The sequence below is a fragment of the Microcaecilia unicolor genome, chromosome 3, assembly GCF_901765095.1.
Source record: "Microcaecilia unicolor chromosome 3, aMicUni1.1, whole genome shotgun sequence".
Lineage (NCBI taxonomy): Eukaryota > Metazoa > Chordata > Amphibia > Gymnophiona > Siphonopidae > Microcaecilia > Microcaecilia unicolor.
In genome coordinates this window covers 254,973,550-254,996,542 of record NC_044033.1, presented here as the reverse complement: position 1 = coordinate 254,996,542, position 22,993 = coordinate 254,973,550, and the positions used below count along the sequence as shown (strand labels likewise).

Sequence of the window (22,993 nt, the reverse complement as noted above, 5' to 3'; positions counted from 1 at the left end):
TCACTTCCAAATCAACCAGTCTATTGTTCTCTCTACCTTTTTTCCATCTCCCCAAGCATTTCAGTATGAGGCCTCTCTACATAGCGCAGATTGCAGAAGGGCTCTCACCCAGTATCTTGAGATCACCAGATCTTTCTGTTGCTCATCCTTCATCCCAAGTTGCCCAGGTTGTCATAACAAAGTGGACACTGATTGCATTTCCAGGGTCACAGCACATCAACTGCACAAACAAACCTCTGTTTCTTCTCAATCTTGAAGATCTGCAAGGATCACTAGATCTACTGCCATATTTACTTTTCCTCCTCTAAAATCTATTACAAGACCAGGGCTCTTAGCTAACCTATTTTTGAGTCAGGCAGCATGTCTCCATAAAGAAACAGAGAAACTTTTAACTTCCATGTCAAACTATTTTCAATTTCAACAGCATATTAAAACTTTCTTATTTAGGAATTTGTGTTACAACCTAATGCCTAATTAGCCAGTATTTGTATTTTATCTTTATAGCTTGTACTTACTGGAAATGCTCAGCTTCTTTTCAACTGTGATCCGCTTAGCACCGAGAGGTATTAGCGGAATACAAGCTATATTGTAATGTAATGTTCCACATTTACTTATCTTCATTATTATCGAACCACTACAGCTAAAGGGTGCAAGGATTTATTTTCAACAAAATCTTAACTGACTCTTGCATCTTCAACTTGGGAGTCAATTATGTGTGGCCTACCTTATTTGGCTTGTCCACAACCAAAGTTGGGTTGCTTACCTGCAACAAGGGTTCTCCGTGGACAGTAGGATAAGCCAGCCGCATAATCCTTCCTACCTCCCCTACAATCGACTTACCTTTCTGGGGCTTTAGATGTGTGAATGACTGGCAGCAAGGTGACAAGGGTGGCATTAGATACTAGGAGGAGACCTTTTTAAACGTCCAGAAAACCTTCCAGAATTTTCTGGGCTTTTGTAGGCCAGATCTGTCAGGGTCCGTCAGATGTTGACATTACCTTTGTGTGGCTGGAGAACCCCTGTTCCAGGTAAACAACCCAGCTTCCTCCTATTGGTTTTAGCTGTATTAGTATGTAACTTCATAGAGTGTTGCCTAGTCTCTGTACTTCTGGAAAAAGGAAACAATCGATTCAATTACCAAGTGAGCACAGGACACACAGGAAGGGATGTTACGCTCCTGTTCTCAGCTACCCTCTTTCCAGGGTCACTTGCAAGGAGGGGGTGAGAAGGGCGCTGAGCCAGAGGGAAGCCACATTACTCTTTCATGCAGGAACTGGGGTGGGTTGGTGAGGGATAGAGTAGGTGGGTATCATAGAAGGCCATCCTAGTCCTTTTAAGGATGAGGCATCAAACTGTCTTACCGCTAAGGATTTTCTAACAGTGTAATTGACTGGCATCTGAAAGATAACCACTGTTGATTTTGTCTCTTAATTGTGCTATGTCAAATATTGCTGAGGACAGCTGTTCCTGGGCCATGGACACACATGACTTTGGTGAGACAAGTGTTGTCATACCAGAGGAATCATCTTCCAGCATCCATGATGTCCCAGCAGCCTCGGGATGCTCTATGGCTCCATCGCCAAAGGGTATGTCATCTACCAGCTAACATCAACTCAGCAGGGATGCCCTGGACCAGTGCCAGATTTTTACATATCCTAGCTGTAAGGCAGAGCCAGATTTTGAGTAGGGTGTGTGGCATTATGGCTTCTTAGCAGTGGTGCTATCATGCTGCCAAATGTGAGGGATCAGGGGTGCAGCACAACCTACTTTCTGACCCACCAGTTGCCATTGCTTCTCAGCCACGGTTTAGCTAAGATCTGTGCAGGGTCTGGTGTGAACTTCTTGCCTTTTGGGCTGAGATTGAGAGCTGGTACAATATGGGAGATTAACACCCTGATACTAGACCCATTGTGGATGGTATGATGGTAGTCATCACCAAGCAGGAGAGTTAAAAATCTCCCATTATTTTCTTTGTTAAATTTGCAATGAGAAAATCAGAAGAACTCTCGAAAAGTTGTGTGAAGGGAGTTTTCAAACTCTGGGCTCAGTAAACTTAACTTTTGTAATTGAAGGCTCGCAAAGGCCGACGACTTGTCTGCCGATGAGAGATTTTCAAAAGGTAATCTCTTCATTTGAAGCCTGCCCTTGGACTGCATTCTGTTCAATTCAGTGTTATTTAAAATCTTAAAAGAGGTTGTTGGGCTAGCTCTGTGGTCACGCCTTTATGCGAGTGTATGCTAGCTTCCCCTCGGTATCTGGCTACTCTTCTCCCAAGCCACACATGCACAATGCAACCTCCTGCTTGTACACTCCACAACGTGACTGATAAAAGTTGTTTGTTTGTTTTTTTAACCTCTTCAGCTGGCTCCCAGGATTTCTTCAGAGACACTGCCTTCCATGGGCCTCCTAGTCCTGGTCGCTGCTCAGAGGCAGTTATGCTAGAATATGCGTTCCAGGCCTGCGACCTGGAAGGAACCGGTAAGGCCAGATCCCCCACCAGGTGTATTGTTATACAGTTCTCAATTGTGGAGAGACTCTTGCTTTTCCAGGCCTGTGAGAATGCAGAGATTGAACAAATCCCAAGTCTTGGCAATATGCGGTAGAGTGAAAGAAAACTATTAAAAAAAAAAAATTAAAACAGGAAGTTCTGAGAGGAAGAGGGTCACATAAAAACAGACTGCAAAAGAGAGAGAGAGAAATTACTGGTAACATAACTCAGAACAGGGTATTACAATGACCATCTAGCTTGCCCAGTTATTCCAAAGTCTAGCCAGACCTGATCTAATGTTGCCCTGAGGTGAAAGGTCAGAGCGGCACCCTCCATGGATAGATTAAGGAGCTCTTAGGAAACGGGGATGGTAGAGAAGCAGACACTCTTGACTAGAGAATGCAAGTCAAAGCATGTGTTAGGGACTAATAGTTATTGCCTTCAATGAACGTCCCTTAATAAAGAGGTTATGCAACTAGCAAAACTATTCGACTGCATTTTTCAGTTCCTCTGGAGATGATCAAGTTTGGTTTGCAGTATATTAAATAAAATTGAACTATGAACTGTCCCTTCACTTACCCCTTCAGATCTTCATTTTCTGTCCACACTAAGGTCAGTTGGGGATAAGCAGTTGTAGTACCGTTTCTAAGCATTCTCCCGGTACATGTAAATGACTCCCAGTTCTTTGCCTTTAACGGCAGGAGAGGTTTCGGCCTCTAGGATCCTGGAGTATCTGCAGTGTGTGACTGGACAGAGCCGTGAGGGAGAAGGACTCTGCTCCCTCTATCACAGGCTGGATCCAGACAAGAGTGGGGTCTCTGTGGACCTGCGGACATTCCATGCTGTCATGGGCGATTGGATTGCAGAGCGGCGCCAGGAGCGGTCAGTACCTCGTCCATCTGGGAAGTCTAGTGGAGTATGTATGTCTGGGAAATGGGGGAGGGGGACAGGCAGCCCACGGACCCCCAAAGAAAACTGCAAACGTAACTCTCTTTGTTTTGATTACTTTGAACCTAGGGGAGTGAGATTAGTGCATGTTCTTGGCCTGGGTATAGGAGTGATAAAACTAGAATGCACATCTCTGTGGGGGCAGAGTTCCTGAACTAGGGAATAAAATGTTCAGTTTAAAACAAACATTAAAATGGAAATAGTTTTGAGCCTTCTTCTGTGTATGGACCCCTTAACACAGCATAAAAGGTTGGACAGAACAGCTAGTGCTAGCGTGATAGATACTCATCTCTGCTTTATCCAGGGCCTACGAGGGGGCAAAGGATGGAGACAGCTCGCTTCAGTCCGGTAGGTCTTTTCCCAGTGCTGACTTTCTAACTAATTTTAGTGATGCATCCACGGACTTACTGAGAACCTAATGAAAGCAGTGGGGCATGCCGACTGACACTTCGTAGCAGAAGTTTTTTTGGTGAGGATTAATCTTAGTGGGAGAAGCTGTTTTGTCCTTTCTAATACTCTGTCTTGTAAAAATGAGAGATTTCTGTAGAAGACCTTAAGGCCCCGTTTAAATGCTTCTTCCTTAGCGTCCCTCCGGACCGGACCAGGATTGGACTGATGGGTTGTGCTCGCCTACCAGCAGGTGGAGACTGAGAAAAACTCTGACTCTAGAGAGCCAATAGGAGCCCTGGCCATGTGACCTTAGCCTCAGTATTTTCTCAGTCTCCCAGCAGGTAGGAAGCGAGCCCATTAGTCTCTCTCTTTCTCTTTTAGAGGTTTACAATAAGAACAGCATTGCTACCTCTTCTTCTGTGCCTAGGAATTCTCTGTTAGACGCTGGTCAGGTAGGGACTTCTTTTCCTTTCTTTTACAGCCTCTGGGGGTGTCAAACTCGGATGTCTCCGGGTCCCTCCCCCCTTCCTCCCCATCTCCCATACATAGCTGGGAAGGACTACCCTTTGTTTAGAAAGGTGTATGTCTTTGGGAGAGGCAGCCACTATAGAAAATTAAATCTGATAAGCTACATCCCCCGGCTTCTAACGAGCAGACAGCTATGTGTTGTTCTATTACTCTTCAGCTGAGTTTTCCCCATTACTTTAACGAGCAGGCAGCTCTGGTGGCTGTTTTAGGTGTCTATATTATCTAGCTGGTTAAAAAAAAAAAAAAAAAAAAAAGAGGCAGCAGTAATTTGGAGGAGTTTAGGTGTAAAAAAAAAAATGAAAGACAACTTGTCCCCACTGACTGAATGAGCAGACAGCTCTGTTTGCATGGGAATGCTGTGAGTCAGCTGTGTAAAAAAAAAAAAAAAAAGAGTAAGCGGCAGCATTTTGTTTTCAGCCCTCTTTGAGTTGAGCTGTATTTTATTTAGCACTGCCGTTTGTGTTCTTCCCTTAGCGGTTTGTTCGGCGGAGCAGGGCTTAAAAAAAAAAAAAAAAAGAGATTTTGGCGCGAATCGGGTACGCACGCGCACGCGCACGCGCACGCGCGTTACCGTCATGTCCGAGAAGCTGAGACGCGCTGTATGCCAGCGTCGGGGATCTCCTCTTCCGGCTCCTGTAAATATTGTGCGCCGCTGGGGGGTGCGTCGGGACTTTCTTTTTCGCCGTCTTCGGGCCGTTTGGGGCTGATCTTTCTCAGGAGTCGCCTATGTTCTTTAGGGGGGTCATTTCTTTGCTTTTTATGTTTTTAATGTTGAGTAGCTGGTTGCTGTAGCCTAATAGTCAGCACTACAGTCTCTGAAGCTGCTACTACTACTGTTTATCATTTCTAAAGCGCTACTAGAAAAACGCAGCGCTGTACACTTGAATATGAAGAGACAGTCCCTGCTCCTCAGATCTTACAATCTCATTAGGACAGACAGAACAAACAAGAGATAAGGAGATTTTAAAGTGAGCAGGTTTAAAATAAGGGTCCTGAACAGAGTGAATAAGGGTTAGGAGTTAAAAGCAGCATCAAAAGGTGGGCTACAGAACTGGGTGCAGGTCCCAGTTTTAGTAATTTATTTCTCTTTCTGGGACTCCTGTATGTCTGTGTCCCACTATATATACATTACTTGGCCAGCCTGTTTGATGTTTGTTTCTTTATAATCTCGGGTGGCGTTTGTCTGTGGGCTAGGAGCCAACTTTTCAAAATTATTGGGGGTGCTAAGTCCAATGAAAATGACCCCTCCCTGGACATATACATGAGTTTTTCTCAATATCGGGGGTGCTCAAGCACCCACAGCACCCACAGAGTCGGCTCCAATGTGACTGTGGGAAGGTAGTTCACAGTTGTGTTTTTTTTGTTATAGCATTTTTCGAAAAGGTTTATTTATTTATTTATTTATTTGCATTTGTATCCCACTGCCGCGTGGCAGTGCGTTCCAGAGTTGCGTGCTCTTGTAGGAGAAGGTTGATGCATGTAGTACTTTATACTTTATGCCTTTGCACTTAGGTTGCTTTCCATACCAGGATATTTCCTATATGTTAGCTGTACGTTTGTTCTTCCACAGGCATGGGGGCAGTAAGGATGTTATCATAGGTACATGCCACTCTCACCTGTTTAACTTTGGGTCATGAAATCATAATTGCAGGCTACTCTTACATGACAGTCATTTTCTTATTTCCTCTGTCCAGGAGTTCTTGCGGTTTTATTTTTAGATGGTTATGCTTTTCATTTCGCCTCCTTTCTCTATCGCTCTCACGGCAAGGCATGTGAAGTAGGGGTTCCCTACATAGACTCTTGGATCTTAGACCATTTTCTCTCTTGATTCTTCCGAATGCAATTTTAATTTCTAGTTCCTAAGAATGGATCTCCCTTCCTCCTATTTGGAATCTCACTGCCGTCATCCGCACTCTCAATGTCTCAAATCTTTATCACAAGAACCTAGTTCCTAAGAAGGAATTTTCCTTCCTCCTATTTCAATTCTAAATGCTGTCAAGAGCGCTCTCAAAGTCTCAAGTCTTTTTCATGAAAGCCTTCGATCCATAGTGAAGCTTCGTGCAGCACATTTTTTGATACAAACTTTTCTGCATATTTCTCTTAGGAGAGTTTCTGAGAAGGATAGAGCCCGGTGTGAAGGAAGCTAAGCAGGGTCCGCCCGGGCTGGGTCCTGGAAGGGTGACCAGCTCACAATGTGCAATAATGTCCCTTCACAACACTGTTTTCCAGTCTCTAAAAGTTCATCATAGTTATGCTACCCCTCAGAAAAGGGGAGATTCTTCTTCACTCATGGCGAGTCAGCTAGCTATTTAAAAAACAAACAAAAAAAAAAACAAACAAACAAAAAAAAAAAAACCTCTTGTCGACAAGTCAGCAAGTCGCAGACCGAGAAGTGCAATTTTTATGGTTCTCAGGATGCCTAGTACTGGTGGTCAAGAGTCGTCTAAATATTTCGCAGTCTCCACAATATTTTGGGGTTACATGCGACATAGTTGCAAGGTTTTTTCCCTGGGCAATTGCCTTTTGCAGTCTCATGAGCTGCACTCCCGTGCTCTTTATCTTTTTGAGTGTTCTGAAGCATTTGCAGCTTCCCTTTTGTTTTTTTTTTCCCCGAGACTGCTGCTCTTCTTTTCGGCATTAGTTGAGTAGGACATTCCTCCTGGCATTTGGTTTTACTTCCAGGACTACCATGTGGTCTCTTTACTTTGCAACTTAATTTTTTCCTTCTTGGCTCTTGGCATTCGGTTTGCTTTCAGGATTACCATGTGGTCTCTTTACATTGCAACTAGGGGACTGTCAGTCGCTCTCGGAGCAAGGAGGTATCCCTGAGGGCTAGCGTTTTATTCTGAGCACTCTGTCTTTGGTCAGCATTGTTGCCATGTTATGTTAGTCCGGAATGCTCTTTCTGTACTCTCATAGGACTGTTATCATCTTAGGTTACTTCAAAGACTCAATCCTGCTCTCTGGCAGGACTGTTTCTAGCTTATGTTCTTTCAGAATGGTCTTCGGTCTCCTGGTAGGTCTGTTGCCTTCTTAGGCTACGTATTGAGGCCCCTGGTAGATCTCTGGTCTTCTTGTGTATTGAAGGTACATCCTTTCCTCGGACAGTTCTACTATCTGGTCATTCTGTTTCTTTACAGGGCTTGCATGTGCCCTCCTTTACACGATTGACATGTATGTCATTTTATTTTTGCATGTTTTCACTTTTCTCTGTAAGCTGCCTAAGGGGTAATCTAGCGAACAGTGCAGTGAGATGTCATCGGGGAGGCCCAGCTTCGGTTCTCACTCTGACTCTAATCGTCCTGCCTCCTAGGTGGGTTCACATCCGCACTGACGTTTGGTTTATTTCATGGCTGATGTCTGTTTTATTCAAGGGGAGTCATTTGTATGGATCTACCATCTGACCAGCCCTGTAGCATGCCATCCCCTTCTGGCATGGTGGCCTTCTCTTCAGGTCGGGCATTTCGCTTAGATATTTGGATCTCAGGGGCGTAACCCTTATGTTTTTTGTTTTTCCTTGCAGATATACCAGGCTGCCTTTCAGGTTGTCATCTTGACTTTTTATGGAGCCGAGGGGGTTTTCTGTTTTCTCTAGAGGACCTTCTCTCTGCCCCAGTCCGGCCTCTTTGTTTCTCTCTTGCTCAGGCTGGTGCATGCTCTCAGTCTGGGACAGGCATTCAGCCTTGCTAAGCAGGATGGCATCTTTTGTAGTTGCAGTATTCTCTTCTCAGCTTTTAGCCTCTGTGCCTTAGTGACATTGTCAGAGGGACAGGGTGTTATTCTTCGCACGATGATTCAAAATCATCTTGTTTCCTTTAAGGTTTCTTTCTCCTTTCAGACACTGTTGTTAGTAGCCATGGCTTCAGCTAGCAGGGTCAGGACTGCAAGTTTCTCTCTTACAGGTTTTCTTTTTTTCCAATCAGCTAGTACGTCTAGGTAAGAGGTACTTCTTCACCTGGGTATTTCTTTTTCACTCTACCTTAGTTTCCCATTTTTCATCTTTTCCAATCACTTTTTTCTTACTGGTCTGGACTCTTCTACTGGCGTTCAAGATCACAGGAAATTATATGCTTTATATATGCTTTACATATTAAAACAGATCTTATATATTTAGAGAACTGTTACAAGCTATTTGGTCCTTCCTTTTGGTACTTCTAGTCAAGGTAAGGTTGCCATTGTTTCGGCCTCACTATATCTCGACGTATTAAGGAATTCATACCTTCTATTTGTCTACTCACTGGGGGACAATTTCCTGAGAGTGTTATAACATATGCTCCATCTTGAGAAGCGGGGTTCGTTCCTTCGCACAGCGATTTTTGGTGCACTAGGTGCACATTTTGTACGGTGCCATTTTGAGCTTATCTTCATTCTCTTTTGATTGATATACACTCTACATGTTCATTGTTGCCAGGAGGTGATCTATGCAACTCGGAGATGCTTAGGGGTTTGAAAGGGTCCCTCCCTTAAGGTTACTGCTTTGGTACTTCCCATCAGTCCAATCCTGGTCCGGTCCGGAGGGACGCTAAGGAAGGAGAAATTAGATCTTACCTGCTAATTTGCTTTCCTTTAGTCCCTCCGGACCGGACCAGGCCCCTCCCATATTTTGTCACTTTTTCAACGGGGTATTAAAAAAAAAAAAAAAAAAAAAAGACGCTTGTACATATATAGGACTTTAAGTGGACCATGCCACGTCTCTGGTCGGAGTTGCTGGTGGGTTCAGTTGCTGGAATATATGTGTATGTATGTATTTATATATCTATCTATATATGTATGTATATATTTATATATCTATATATGTATAGAACTTTGAGGTCCTTAGCACTTCTGTGCTGAGAGTTGCTGGTGAGTTCTAATTCAAGTGAGCCATACCACTTCTCTGGTAGGAGTTGCTGGTGAGCTTTCCTACAAAAGGGACATACCACTTCTCTGGTGAGAGTTGCTGGGGTACCCAATTGCTGGTATATATATATGTGAACTTTTAAGTAAGCCATGCTAGTATATATATGTGAAACTTTAAGTAAGCCATACCACTTCTCTGGTGAGAGTTGCTGGTGAGCTATAAGACAAGTGAGCCATACCACTTCTCTGGTGAGAGTTGCTGGTGAGCTATAATACAAGGGAGCCATACCACTTCTCTGGTGAGAGTTGCTGGTGAGCTGTAGTACAAATCGGGCCATACCACTTCTCTGGTAAGAGTTGTTGGTGAGCTCTGATACTTGGCATTGCCGAGTGCTTTGTGGCTGCTAGGATTCCATACGGCACAGATGGTCTTTCTTTCTTTCTTTCCTGCTTTGTTATTCAAATACTGAGGCTAAGGTCACATGGCCAGGGCTCCTATTGGCTCTCTAGAGTCAGAGTTTTTCTCAGTCTCCACCTGCTGGTAGGCGAGCACAACCCATCAGTCCAATCCTGGTCCGGTCCGGAGGGACTAAAGGAAAGCAAATTAGCAGGTAAGATCTAATTTCTCCTTACTGTATAAGATGCTGGCAGTCCTTCACTGTATCTCTCTTCTAGGGAAGGCCTCTGTTCCCAGCCCTGCTCAGCTTGAGGGATATGGTGGAGATACTCAGAAATTCAGCTTGTAAGTACTGTGCTAGCCTTTCTTTACCTACCCACTGGTCATAGGTTTCCTCCCACAGCTTTTCCATCTTTTCCCTTCTCTCCCCACCTCTCGCGGTGGGACTGTTGCAGGGGGGAAGCCGCAGACCTCATGAGCAAAATCGAAGACTTGGAGTACAGCAACAAAAAACTGGTTGCCGAGAATGGAAAGTTGCAGCGAAGCATCGAAGTGTTGGAGGAGGCCGGCGCCCGCCTTGCTGAGGAGATCACCGACCTGAAGAGCAAGCTGAGGGCGTGAGACTGTGGGAGGAGTCCAAAAAGGGAGGGGTTCCTTCACTGGGGATACTAGCATGTGGGAGGACTTTAGCACTGGGATGAAGAAGCATCAGGACCTTCTCACAACTTTAATCACCTTCTTCCTCCACGACCCTCCAGACCGGTCAAGACGCGTGGGTTATGTCCTCCTACCAGCAGAGGGAGACTGAGAAACACTGAGCTTTTGAATACTGTATATATAACCTGTGCAGTACATCCACTAGCCAGTATTTTCTCAGTCTCAGCAGAGGTAGATGGACAGCCTGTGCAGTCTTCAATAGTCCGGTGAGGTAGCTGGATTATACGGTTAGGGGATTTATTCTCTGATTGCCAAATTTAATGTGTTCTGACTATTCCCTGTACGTGGTTTAAAAAAAAAAAAAAAATTAAGTGCTTCGGGGCCCTGGGTCCGGTGGGGCCCAGTTTTTCCCCCCTGGGGTGTCACACCTGTGTTCAGGTCCCTCCCCCTGTGCTGCTCTCTTTGGAGACTCTGGCAGCTTTGTGCCTTGGCTGCTTTTCTAATATTGTAGCCTTGAGAGCCCCTCACTCCTCAGCTGCCAAAAATTTGGGTGATGTTTCTTTAAGAGCTATCTGAAGCTTTTCCTTCATAGGAACGGACGGCAGGTTCGTTCACTGTTAGTAGCGAGTGAGAGCAGTGCGAGTGCCTGTGCTGGGGAAGCGGTGAGTGAGAGATTTCTTTTGGCGCCGCTTTGCACAGCGTGTTGGGAGCTTCGGGGTCATGGCAGGCAAACTCCTTCGCTGTCGCGCGTGCTCGCGCCGAGGAGTAGAAGCTCCGGGGGGGGGTCAGTGCCGGTTGTGCGGCGACCCGAAGCAGGCCTCGCCGATGGCGGCACCCCCGGTATTGAGTGCGGAAGTCCCAGCGAGTGCGGGGGTGTCGGGGGCGGCAGGAGCATCGGCAGGGACGATTTCGGCGAATTTAGTTTTGGCGGGAACGTCCGCCATTTTGGATTCCGCGCGTCCCGCGGAATCAGCTGTTTTTGGCCCTGCTGCTCCCGGATCGGTACAGAAGGGGGTGCCTGAGGGTACAGGAGGCGTTTGTTTTCCTCCGGATTTTGTATGGACCCTCTATCAAGCTTGGAAAGCAGGACCCACACCTTTAGGGGAGGGGCCTAGTGCGGCAGTGCCTAAGAGGCCTCGTTTTGAGTGGGATGAAGAGGAGGGATTCTCTCCTGTAGGTTCCGAAGGTGCTTTTAGTGATGTAGGGGACCCTGAGGGATTTGAGGGTTCTCAGGATCCGGAGTTGGTGGTCCCTGGGGAGGACCCCTCCGTAGTGCGGATTTTTCACAGGGAGGAGCTTGCGGAGCTCATTGAGCAGGTCTCTTCTACCGTTAAGTTTGAGCAGCCGGAGGCGTCTTTGGGGGAGGCTAGACAGGTGGACCCCTTGGTTAAGGGGATTCAGCGGCAGGCTAAGTCTTTTCCCATGAATAAGGACATCCGGGATATGGTGTTTCAAGAGTGGCATTCGCCGGATTCTCCCTGTAAAGTGTCTAAAGCAATGTCTAGATTGTATCCGCTCCCACAGGAAGATAGAGATTCCTTTAAGGCACCCACAGTAGATGCGGTGGTGACAGCAGTTACAAAAGCCACGGCTATTCCGGTGGACGGGGGGACTGCTCTCCGGGATCCCCAGGATAGGAGGCTTGAGGCCTTCCTCAAGCGGAGTTTCGATTTGTCAGCCCTGGCCCTGCAGGCCTCGGTTTGTGGGGGGCTGGTTGCGCGGGCGTGTTTCCGCTGGGCCGAGAAGCTGCTTGATGATTCGGTGGAGGTTGGGACCTCCGGGGTACAGGAATTAGCCAAATTGGAAATGGGATCGTCCTTTTTGTCGGATGCGCTTTATGATTTGCTCCGTGCCTCGGCCAAGAATATGGCCATGCTGGTGGGGGCACGTAGGGCACTGTGGTTGCGAGGTTGGGTCGCAGATGCGGCTTCCAAAGCCAAGCTTTGTTCGCTTCCTTTTAAGGGGTCCATGCTTTTTGGTGAGGATTTGGATAAGTTGGTGCGCGGACTCAGTGATGCCAAGGCCCCTCGTCTTCCAGATTTTCGTCCTAAGGCGGCTTCCAGGGGTATTTCCTCCCGAGGTCGGTTTAAGGAGGCTCGCCGGTATAGGCCCGGGAGGACTAGTGGCTCCTTTAGAGGTCGGTTCTTTCAGCGCACTCAGTCCTTTCGGGGCAATCGGCGCGGCGGGCGTGATTTTCCCGCAGGAGGACAGGTGTCGGGGCGTAGTTCGCAATGAAGGTGTGCGGGCCCAGGCTCTGGTTCGGGTAGGGGCTCGGCTGAGTCTGTTTTACCAGGACTGGGTCCAAGTCACTGCGGATCAATGGGTTCTCGAGGTGGTGCGAGACGGATACGCTCTGGAGTTCGACGGCTCGCCTCCCGAAAGGTTTCTGGAGTCTCCTTGTCATTCGAGGCTCAAGCGAAAAGCGGTACGGGACACTCTGGCTCGTTTGATCAGTCTGGGGGCGGTGGTCCCTGTTCCCCCCGCTCAGCGTCGCTTGGGCTGCTATTCAATTTATTTTGTGGTCCCAAAGAAGGAGGACGCCTTTCGGCCTATCCTAGATCTGAAGGCGGTCAATGCAGCTCTAAGAGTCCCCTCTTTTCGAATGGAGACATTGAGGTCGGTCATTGTCGCGGTGCAGGAAGGGGAGTTTCTCACGTCTTTGGATTTGACGGAGGCTTATCTGCACATTCCCATTCGGGCCGCTCATCAGCGATTTCTGCGCTTTGCGGTTTTAGGAAAGCATTTTCAGTTTTGTGCTCTGCCTTTCGGATTAGCAACGGCCCCTCGAACATTTTCCAAGATCATGGTTGTAGTGGCGGCGGCCTTGCGGAAGCAGGGTATTCTGGTACACCCGTACCTGGACGATTGGTTGATTCGGGCCAAGTCCCAGTCGGAGAGCGAGGTGTCTACTGCTCGGGTGGTGCAGTTTCTTCAGTCTCTGGGCTGGGTAGTGAACTTCGCCAAGAGTCACCTGGTGCCGTCACAGTCGCTGGAATATCTGGGGGTGCTTTTCGACACCAGGAACGGTCGAGTCTTCCTGCCGGGCCCTCGGATTCGCAAGTTGCAGGATCAGATTCGTCTGTTCCTGTCGGAGGCGGCTCCGACGGCCCGGGAGTATCTGCAAGTTCTGGGGTTGATGGCGGCCACCATAGAAGTAGTTCCGTGGGCCCGGGCGCATATGCGGCAGTTGCAGTCAGCTCTTCTCAGTCGGTGGTCACCCCTGTCGCAGGGGTTGGACGTGTGTCTTCAGCTGCCGATAAGCCCACGCCTCAGTCTCTGGTGGTGGCTAAACCCAGGAAATCTGGACAAGGGAATGCCGTTGGAGGCTCCACAGTGGGTGGTCCTCGTCACAGACGCCAGTCTTCAGGGCTGGGGAGCTCATTGTCTCGGTCAGGTAGCTCAAGGTCGTTGGTCTCAGGTAGAAGCTCAGTGGTCCATCAATCGTTTGGAAACTCGGGCCATTCGGCTGGCGCTGCTGGCGTTTCAGAGTCTGCTGGTGCGGAAGGCAGTCCGGGTGTTCTGCGACAACGCCACCGCCATGGCTTATGTCAACCGTCAGGGGGGCACAAAGAGTCAGGCGGTCGCAGAGGAGGCGGCGCTGTTGTGTCAATGGGCGGAGGTTCATCTTCTAGCGCTCTCCGCGGCACATGTGGCTGGAGTGGACAACGTGGAGGCAGACTACCTAAGCAGGCATTCTCTGGACCCAGGAGAATGGGCGCTTCAGCGGGCAGTGTTTAATCGCATTGTGTCGGTCTGGGGACTTCCCGTGATGGATCTCATGGCAACAGCCCACAATTCTCAGGTTCAGAGGTTTTTCAGTCGGCAGAGGGATCCTCGAACGGAGGGCATAGACGCGCTCCTGATGCCTTGGCCGCAGGAGTTGCTGTATGTGTTTCCGCTATGGCCGTTGGTCGGTCGAGTGATTCAGCGCATTGCTCGGCACCCCGGTCAAGTGATTTTGGTAGCCCCGAATTGGCCGCGTCGGCCGTGGTACGGAGATCTGGTTCGGTTGGCAGTAGCGGATCCTCTGCCGTTGTCAGAGGCAGGGGTGTTGTGTCAGGGACCGATAGTTATGCCGGATCCGGATCGGTTCTCGCTTACGGCCTGGCTCTTGAGAGGCACAGGTTAAGGAAGAAAGGTTTTTCGTCCAGAGTTATCGATACGATGTTGAGTTCGCGTAGGCAGTCCACTTCGTTGGCGTATGTCCGGGTCTGGAGAGTATTTGAGCATTGGTGTGTAGGTAGACAAGTTCTTCCCTTTCAAGTGTCGGTAACAGATGTCTTGGAGTTTTTGCAGGATGGTATGGACAGGGGTCTGGCCCTGTCTTCTTTGAAGGTGCAGGTGGCAGCTTTGTCGTGTTTTCGTGGGAAGATCCAGGGGAAGTCGTTAGCTTCTAGTCCGGATGTGGTGCGGTTTTTGAAGGGTGTTAAGTTACTGCGTCCGCCACGGCGGCGGATGGTACCTCCGTGGGATTTGAATCTCGTGCTGGAGGCTTTGGTGAGACCGCCGTTTGAGCCCTTGGTTTCGGTTTCGGATAAGGATCTGTCCCTAAAGACTGTGTTCTTGGTGGCTATTACTTCAGCCCGGCGGGTGTCGGAACTTCAGGCTTTGTCTTGTAGAGAACCCTTTTTGTCCTTTTCCAAGGAGAAGGTTTCGTTGCGCCCGGTGCCGTCCTTTGTGCCCAAGGTGGTGTCAGAGTTTCATGTGAATCAAGTTATTTCCTTGCCAGTTTTGGGTGATTTTGCGGGGGATGCGGAGCAGCGGCGACTGGCCAAGTTAGATGTGCGAAGAGTCTTGCGCTGTTACATTTCCAGAACTCGGCACTATAGACTGTCGGATCGCTTGTTCGTTCTCCATGGTGGTGCAAGAAAGGGCGCGGCAGCTTCCAAAGCTACTATAGCTAGATGGTTGAAGGAGTCAATTGCGTCGGCATATTTGCTGAAGGGTCGCATGGTTCCTAAGGAATTTTCGGCTCATTCTACCAGGGGAATGGCGACCTCCTGGGCGGAGAGTAGTATGATTCCGCCGTTAGATATTTGTCGAGCGGCGGTTTGGTCGTCTTTGCATTCGTTTGTTTAACATTACAGGATTGATGTACATGCCAAGGACGAGGCAGGCTTTGGGGCTGCAGTGTTGACCTCTGGCCTTCGTGGATCCCGCCCTTAGGATGTTACTGCTTTGGTACTTCCCACACGTCTTGACCGGTCTGGAGGGTCGTGGAGGAAGGTGAAATTAGGTCTTACCTGCTAATTTTCTTTCCTCTAGACCCTCCAGACCGGTCAAGGCCCGCCCTGTCTGTACTTTAGGCCAGGAGGTTTGTTTTAGTCTGGTCTTTCTGTTGTTCTATCTTGGCAGCTGTTGAGTGTGATTTCTATGGTTTCAGACTTTTGTTGTTATGAGTCTGGTTAGGTGTGACCGTGTTTGAGAGTCCACCTGTGGAAGCACACACAATAAAAAGGGCACAATGAAAGAGATGAAGAAAGTGTCCAGTTGGCAGTGACCACGTACAGGGTAGTTAGTTGTAGTTGGTGTTTTGGTTTTCTCTGCTTTGTCAGGGTTATACTGGCTAGTGGATGTACTGCACAGGTTATATATACAGTATTCAAAAGCTCAGTGTTTCTCAGTCTCCCTCTGCTGGTAGGAGGACATAACCCACGCGTCTTGACCGGTCTGGAGGGTCTAGAGGAAAGAAAATTAGCAGGTAAGACCTAATTTCACCTTTCCAGTTCTCAGCAGGCCCTGCAGGATGCCAAGTCTACAGCCAGCGAACTGGAAGAGCTGAAGATAGTGGTGAAGAGCCTGGAGGAGAAGAACTGTCAGCTTCAGGCCCAGAGCCGGCAGCTGGTAGGTACACTGAATAAAAAGTGGGGTCCTTGCAACTGGATGGGTCCATGTCCTCAGCCTTTGCAGTCCCACTGTGCTTCACTGTTCCAGACCCTGGTGGCATTACTCTTGTGTTCTTACTCAACCAAAAGTGGTGAACGGGGCCTGTGGTGTATCAATGAACAGCTCCCACAAGTCCCCTTTCTGATATTAAAGCGGCTTTCTATGTTTCTTGGCAGGAGAAGGAGCAGCAGGGCCTAAGTAGCCAGGTGCAGGACCTGCAAGACGTGGTGAGCTATGATCAGCCTTCAGAGAGGCTGCTTGAGGGAAATGTGCTTCTCATTTGCTGACAGCTGGGAGGGGAAAGCCTGGGGGTCTTGTTCGCTAATCTTTGGGCAAGCTCTTACATAAACGCTATGGAAAGTACACTCATCTGTGAAGAATCTGGGTCATTTAATGCTTACATTGTTTCAACACAAGAATTGCCATACTGGATCAAACCAAAAGTCCATCAAGCCCAGTGGCCAATCCATGTCACAAGTTGATCCCCAAAAGTGGCTTTCTGCAGATTTACCTTAGTAATGATTTATGGACTTTCCTCTGATTTGTTTTAAATATACTTTTTAGTATCTTCTGTACTTTTTGGAAAGGGCAAGTAACTGATTCACTTTTACAGACCTCTATCATGTCTCCTTCAGTACCCAGCTTCTCTCTACAGTCTCTCCTTGAGTGGGGCCAGAGGGAAAGTGGGCTTCCAGAAGTTCCTCAGAGATAGAAGGGGGTGGGATTGTTGGAGAAATGTATCAGCCTGCTTGGCTACAGGTCCCCTTAATTTTGTTCCTGATGTGATGCTGAGGGTGTGGCTGTTTTCCAGAATGAAAAGCTGCTTGCAGAGGGAGAGCGGGCGAGACATAAGATCGACCAGCTGGTTACTGAAACTGTAGATTTACAGGTACAAGTCCTGGACCACAGTACATTCTCTCACACAGTAAGACCCAAAAATGCCATGTTAGATTGCAAAACGCAACCAGCACTTCCAAATCTGATCTTTCCTGTTATCTAATGTCCTTTCCTGCCTCACAGGTAAGAAATGGTGATCTTTAGACAGGCTTGTAAACACAAAACATTTTGTATACAAAATTAGACACCTGGGTCTGAGCCACCATATTGTCTTGATGCGTTAGAATAGGATTTGAGACCTCAGAGGACTGGCTTCTTCTTTTTTCTTCCATAGCACCAGCTTGGTGATTGTGAAAATTTCCTCATCCACAAAGACATCCTTCTTAGGCAGGTGAGCAACTCCACTTGTACCATCTGAAGCTGGGGGACTGCTAACTGAACGGTTCTCTGGTATTTCAGCCTTTTCTATATGTGACTCCCATAGGCCTGTAGCCAGACATGGCTGCCTAATGGCAGATGGTCTTCACTCTGCTTTCTCTCACTGACAAAACTATTTTGCCTGTTACCCTACAAGGACTTTCCTTTCAGAACACTTGTCCTATTTCCTAAACCAGGAGAAGACCTGACATTGCTTTCCTCTGGCTGTTAACAGAGTGTGAACCAGGCCGAGGAACTAAAGGAAACACTGGAGGAATACCAAGACATGATTCAGGTGACCTAAAACAGCATTTAGTATCTGGGTTGTCAATGCCTTGTACCTCCTCCCTGTCGTTCACCATATCCTGCTCCAGCATTTTCTCTCTGATCAGAGAGTTAAAAACACAGGAGGGGCTGTCAGGCTCCTTTTTTCAACTTTCCTTCACCCAGAGCGATTGCAAACAGAGAGTGAGAAGGGCACTAAACTGGGGGGATGCCATATCATACTTTGAAGTCAATCTGTTAAGCCTTTGAGCATGCAAGCCCTTAAGAGAAGATCTCAAAAGCAACCCTTCCTTGGTCCTCACCAGACCAGCCCAGAACCTGTGTGTTATGCCTGCCAATATGCAGATGAAGACAGAGCAGAACAGTTTGTGAGTTCTACCCTAGAAGAGCACCCGTCAGCCTTTGCTCCTCAGTATTTCTGTCTCCAGCAGATCGTGATGGGCAGACAATGCAGCTTGTTTCATAATTCAATTCCTCACTCTTCTTGCATTTGCTGGATGTATGTCGAGTTCTTATGAAATATCTGAAAGTCACTAATAAATTTTGCAAGTCATATAGATTGTTTGTCCTCTTTGGAAGATTCAGAAAAGGTTTGGCAGCCTCCAAGGCTACTATTGCATGTTGGCTCAAAGAACCTACTTTTTCAGCCTACATTCTCAAAGAGAAGCAGCCTCCCTCAGGTTTCAGAGCTCAGTCCATGAGAGGGATAATGACTTCCTGTGCAGAATTGCAAAGTGTTACCTGGAGACATTTGTAGGGCAGCAAGTTGGTCTTCTTTTCATACCTTTTCAAACCATTATCTGCTAGATTTGGCTGCCAGAGCGCAGGCAGCATTTGAGACTGAAGTACTGAAAGCAGGAACAGTGTTACAGCCCGTTTAAGGATTGCTTTGCTACAACGCAGTGGTTCTGGACTAATCTGGTGAAGATGCTAAGGATAGAGAAATTGGATCTACCTGTTCTCTTGCTGTTTTACATTCAAACTAAGACTTGGGACACTTTCATATGTGTTTATACAATACTGTTCCTTTGAGCTCTATGTTTAAAAAAGGAGAGAAAAAAACATTTTTTGCTGCAATCACAATTGAGAATACGTTTACAACAAGGAGGTATCCTACCTCTGCCTGGTAATGCAAAATGCTGAGGAGCTAATGCTGCACAGTACCCTTATCAGGCAGAGCTCAGAACATGTTCTTTTCTGTCACCATCTGCTGATTGGCAGGCATAACCCACAGATTCTGGACTGGTCTGGTGGGACTCAAGGAAAGGACATTAGCAGGTAAGACCACCGAATTTCTCCTTGCTCAGGCCTGCCATTTTGTCCAGCGACTGCCTTGCCTCCACTTTTCTTTCCCTTCTAGTTCCCCCTTTGCTCTTCTCATTCTCCTTAGTTCCCTCTGCACTCCTTTCTCTCTTAAATGCCAATCTGAAGCACAAAGCAGTTCTAATGTGTACATGTAGCATCCTCAACAGCCAGGCAGCGTTCAAGCCCATCTCCCTTGGGTTCTGCAGCATAGCTTGGGATTCCTTCAAGTGGCATGGTGTGCAGAATATTATGGGACAACTACCAATCTTGTTTCTTCAAATGTTTCTGCAGGAGCTGAAATCCGAAATCATTCAGTTACAGAAGCAGCTGTCCCAGACCTACCTGGACATCAAGTGTGTTGCCTTGCCGAACAATGTAATATGATCGCTAGATGGGAGTGGTGTACTAAAGGAGCAACAGAAATCCGAATGGCAGGGCGCGCAGTAGTGACAATGTGGGCAGTTCAGTGTATGCTGAGGATGGCTGTATGTAGGGGTGTGCAGCCCAAACATTTGGATGTCGTTTTGGTTCTCGGGGCATTTATGGGAATCTTCATTTTGTTCATTTGTTTTTTGGGGTGGTTTCTCATTACAGAAGCAATATCATTAATAGTGTGTTTGGAAAAAGCACACAGTTCCAAAAATGTGCATACATTTTTGCGACAGTGTGCTCACTCTTTCCAAAAGACTATATATATGCTTCATTGACAGGGCGAACATTTTTCAAAAAATGAGCATTATTATTGACACATGGGAAAAAAAAACATTCTGGATATTTTTTTAAACTGTCGTTTCGGCTAAAAAGTAACACGAAACATCATGGAGAAGGTAAAATTATGTATAATCATACCTGATAATTTTCTTTCCATTAATCATAGCTGATCAATCCATAGACTGGTGGGTTGTGTCCATCTACCAGCAGGTGGAGATAGAGAGCAAACTTTTGCCTCCCTATATGTGGTCATGTGCTGCCGGAAACTCCTCAGTATGTCGATATCAAAGCTCCATCCGCAGGACTCAGCACATAAGAGAATTACACCCACGAAGGGACACTCTGCCCAGCTCACCACCGCCGAAACGGGGGAGGGGAATTAACCCAGCTCATCCCCACACAAGTGGGGGAGGGGAATCCGTCCAGCTCATCCCCGCGGAGCGGGGGAGGGACACCACACCCGCCGATGCGGGGGGATCTGGCTTATCCTGCAACCGCAACCGCGGGAGGAGCTGACTGACCCTAACACCGCCGAAGCGGGAGGGGTACAAAGCTGCCCTACAGCCGCACGAAGCGGGAGGGAGTGCCGGCAGAATTTATGTCTCAATCCAGCCCCGTAAAACGGGGGGGGGAGAGGAATGCAGCAGCTCACTGTAACACAAACTCGTCTCAACTCTTGAAGAATCCAAGTGAAAAAACTTGAACACGAAGTCTTTCTGAAGTAACTGAAGACTAAACTTGAACCTGAAATGCAACCAGAATAAAAACAGTACAGATATCTGGGAGGGGCTATGGATTGATCAGCTATGATTAATGGAAAGAAAATTATCAGGTATGATTATACATAATTCACAAGCTGATCAATCCATAGACTGGTGGGATGTACCGAAGCAGTACTCACCCAGGGCGGGACATTGAAATCCCTGACCTCAACACTGAAGCTCCAAACCGGGCCTCCGCCCGTGCAGCCACCGTCAAACGGTAATGCTTGGAGAATGTATGAGCCGAAGCCCAAGTTGCCGCCTGCATATCTCTTCCAAGGAGACGGATCCGGCCTCTGCCATCGAGGCCGCCTGAGCTCTTGTGGAGTGAGCCTTCAGCTGGATAGGCGGCACCTTCCCCGCGGCCACATAAGCCGCTGCCATGGCTTCCTTGACCCATCCTGCCACTGTAGGCTTAGCAGCCTGCAGACCCTTACGAGGACCTGCAAACAGGACAAACAGATGATCCGATTTCCGGAAATCATTGGTCACTTCCAAGTATCTGATGATGACTCGTCTCACATCCAGATATTTAAGAGCAGAGTACTCCTCTGGGTAGTCCTCCCTACGAAAGGAAGGGAGACAGAGCTGCTGATTCACATGGAAGCGAGAAACAATCTTGGGCAGGAAGGAAGGCACTGTGCGAATAGTCACTCCTGCCTCAGTGAACTGCAGAAAAGGCTCTCGACAAGAGAGCGCCTGGAGCTCGGAAACTCTTCTGGCTGAAGTGATAGCCACCAAAAAGACTGCTTTCAACGTCAGGTCTTTCAGAGATGCCCTTGCCAAGGGTTCAAAAGGCGGCTTCTGCAATGCTCTTAGCACCAGGTTGAGAATCCACGCAGGCACCACTGAGTGCGGAGGAGGGCGCAGGTGAGTAACTCCCTTGCGAAAGCGCACCACATCTGGCTGCGAAGCCAGGGAAGCACCCTTCAGGCGGCCCCTGAAGCAAGCCAGAGCCGCTATCTGGACTTAAAGGGAACTGAGCGACAGGCCTTTCTCCAGACCTTCTTGCAGGAACGCCAACACTGAAGAATTGGAGCAGTGAAGGGAGAAAGTGAGCCTGCTTCACACCATGCTGCAAAGACACGCCAAACCCTGGCGTAAGCAGTAGAAGTAGAGCGCTTCCTCGCTCTCAGCATAGTGGTGATGACCTTGTCTGAGAAGCCCTTCTTCCTCAGACGCTGCCGCTCAATAGCCAGGCCGTAAGACCAAAGGTGGAGGGATCCTCCATCACCACGGGATCCTGATGTAACAGGCCCTGCTCCACTGGCAGCCGCAGAGGATCGCCGACTGAGAGCCTGATCAAGTCCGCATACCAGGGACATCTGGTCCAATCCGGACCACCAGGATTACCCTGCCGGGATGCTTTGCCACCCGGACTAGCACCCTGCCCAACATGGGCCAGGGCGGGAACACATAGAGAAGCTCTTGTGTCGGCCACTGTTGGAGAAGAGCAACTACTCCCAGGGATCGAGGGTCCCGTCCTCTGCTGAACAAGCGCGGCACTTGGCAATTGGCCGATGACGCCATCAGATATAGGCTCGGCTGGCCCCAGCGCTTCGTGATGTCCAAGAACGCCTGAGCAGATAGCTGCCGCTCTCCGGGCTCCTGCTCCAGGTTCGCTTCCGCCCACTGGCATAGATTCATAGCCTCCTTGGCTAGAGGGGCGCTCTTGGTACCTCCCTGGCGGTTGATATAGGCCACAGCCGTGGCATTGTCCGACAGGACCCGTACAGGCTTCAACACCAGTACCGGGATGAACTCCAATAACACCAACCGAATGGCCCTGAGTTCCAGGAGGTTGATAGACCACTTGCCTCTGCAGGAGACCAGAGCCCCTGCACTGTCCTTCCCAAGCATTGGGCTCCCCAGCCCATCAAAGAGGCGTCTGTCGTGACGACAATCCACTCCGGGGTCACCAGAGGCATTGCTGCAGACAACTTGTCTGTCTGCGTCCACCAGCTCAGCGCCTTGCGCACTGCTGGGTCCAAGGGAAGGCGCACAGCAGAATCCTCCGACATCGGAGTCCAGCGCAGCAGCAGAGATAGCTGTAGTGGTCTCATATGAGCCCTGGCCCAGGGCACTACTTCCATCGTGGCCGTCATAGAGCCCAACAGCTGCACGTAGTCCGAAGCCCGAATAGGAGAGGCTACTAGGAACTAGTCCACCTGAGCCTGAAGCTTGACAATCCGATTGTCTGGCAGGAACACTCTGCCCACTTGGGTGTCGAATCGAACTCCCAGATACTCCAGGGACTGAGTCGGGTGCAGCTGGCTCTTCTTCCAGTTGATGATCCATCCCAGGGAGCTCAAAAGAGCAACTACCCAGTCCATAGCTTTGCCGCACCCTGCATAAGAGGGGGCTCGGATCAACCAGTCGTCCAGATAAGGATGGACTTGTACTCCTTCCTTTAGCAGGAAGGCCGCTATGACCCCCATTACTTTGGAAAAGGTCCGCGGAGCAGTAGCCAACCAGAAAGGGAGGGCTCTGAACTGGAAGTGTCGTCTCAGGACTGTAAAACGCAGAAAGCGTTGGAGGAGGCCA

General features: G+C 48.5%; 1 protein-coding gene across 1 annotated transcript in view; it reads left to right on the top strand.

Annotated features, from left to right (window-relative positions):
* Positions 1-1,462: 1,462 nt before the first annotated feature.
* The window catches only part of CCDC155 (coiled-coil domain containing 155), a 28,595-nt gene continuing 7,064 nt past the window's right edge, over positions 1,463-22,993 (top strand). The window contains exons 1-12 of the mRNA XM_030197920.1: positions 1,463-1,586; positions 2,362-2,478; positions 3,190-3,370; positions 3,741-3,784; positions 9,869-9,935; positions 10,046-10,207; positions 15,974-16,091; positions 16,310-16,360; positions 16,945-17,022; positions 17,305-17,361; positions 17,623-17,682; positions 19,269-19,330. Coding sequence (XP_030053780.1) covers positions 1,475-1,586; positions 2,362-2,478; positions 3,190-3,370; positions 3,741-3,784; positions 9,869-9,935; positions 10,046-10,207; positions 15,974-16,091; positions 16,310-16,360; positions 16,945-17,022; positions 17,305-17,361; positions 17,623-17,682; positions 19,269-19,330 — 1,109 coding nt within the window. The 5' untranslated portion in view covers positions 1,463-1,474. The remainder of the gene's footprint in view (positions 1,587-2,361; positions 2,479-3,189; positions 3,371-3,740; positions 3,785-9,868; positions 9,936-10,045; positions 10,208-15,973; positions 16,092-16,309; positions 16,361-16,944; positions 17,023-17,304; positions 17,362-17,622; positions 17,683-19,268; positions 19,331-22,993) is intronic.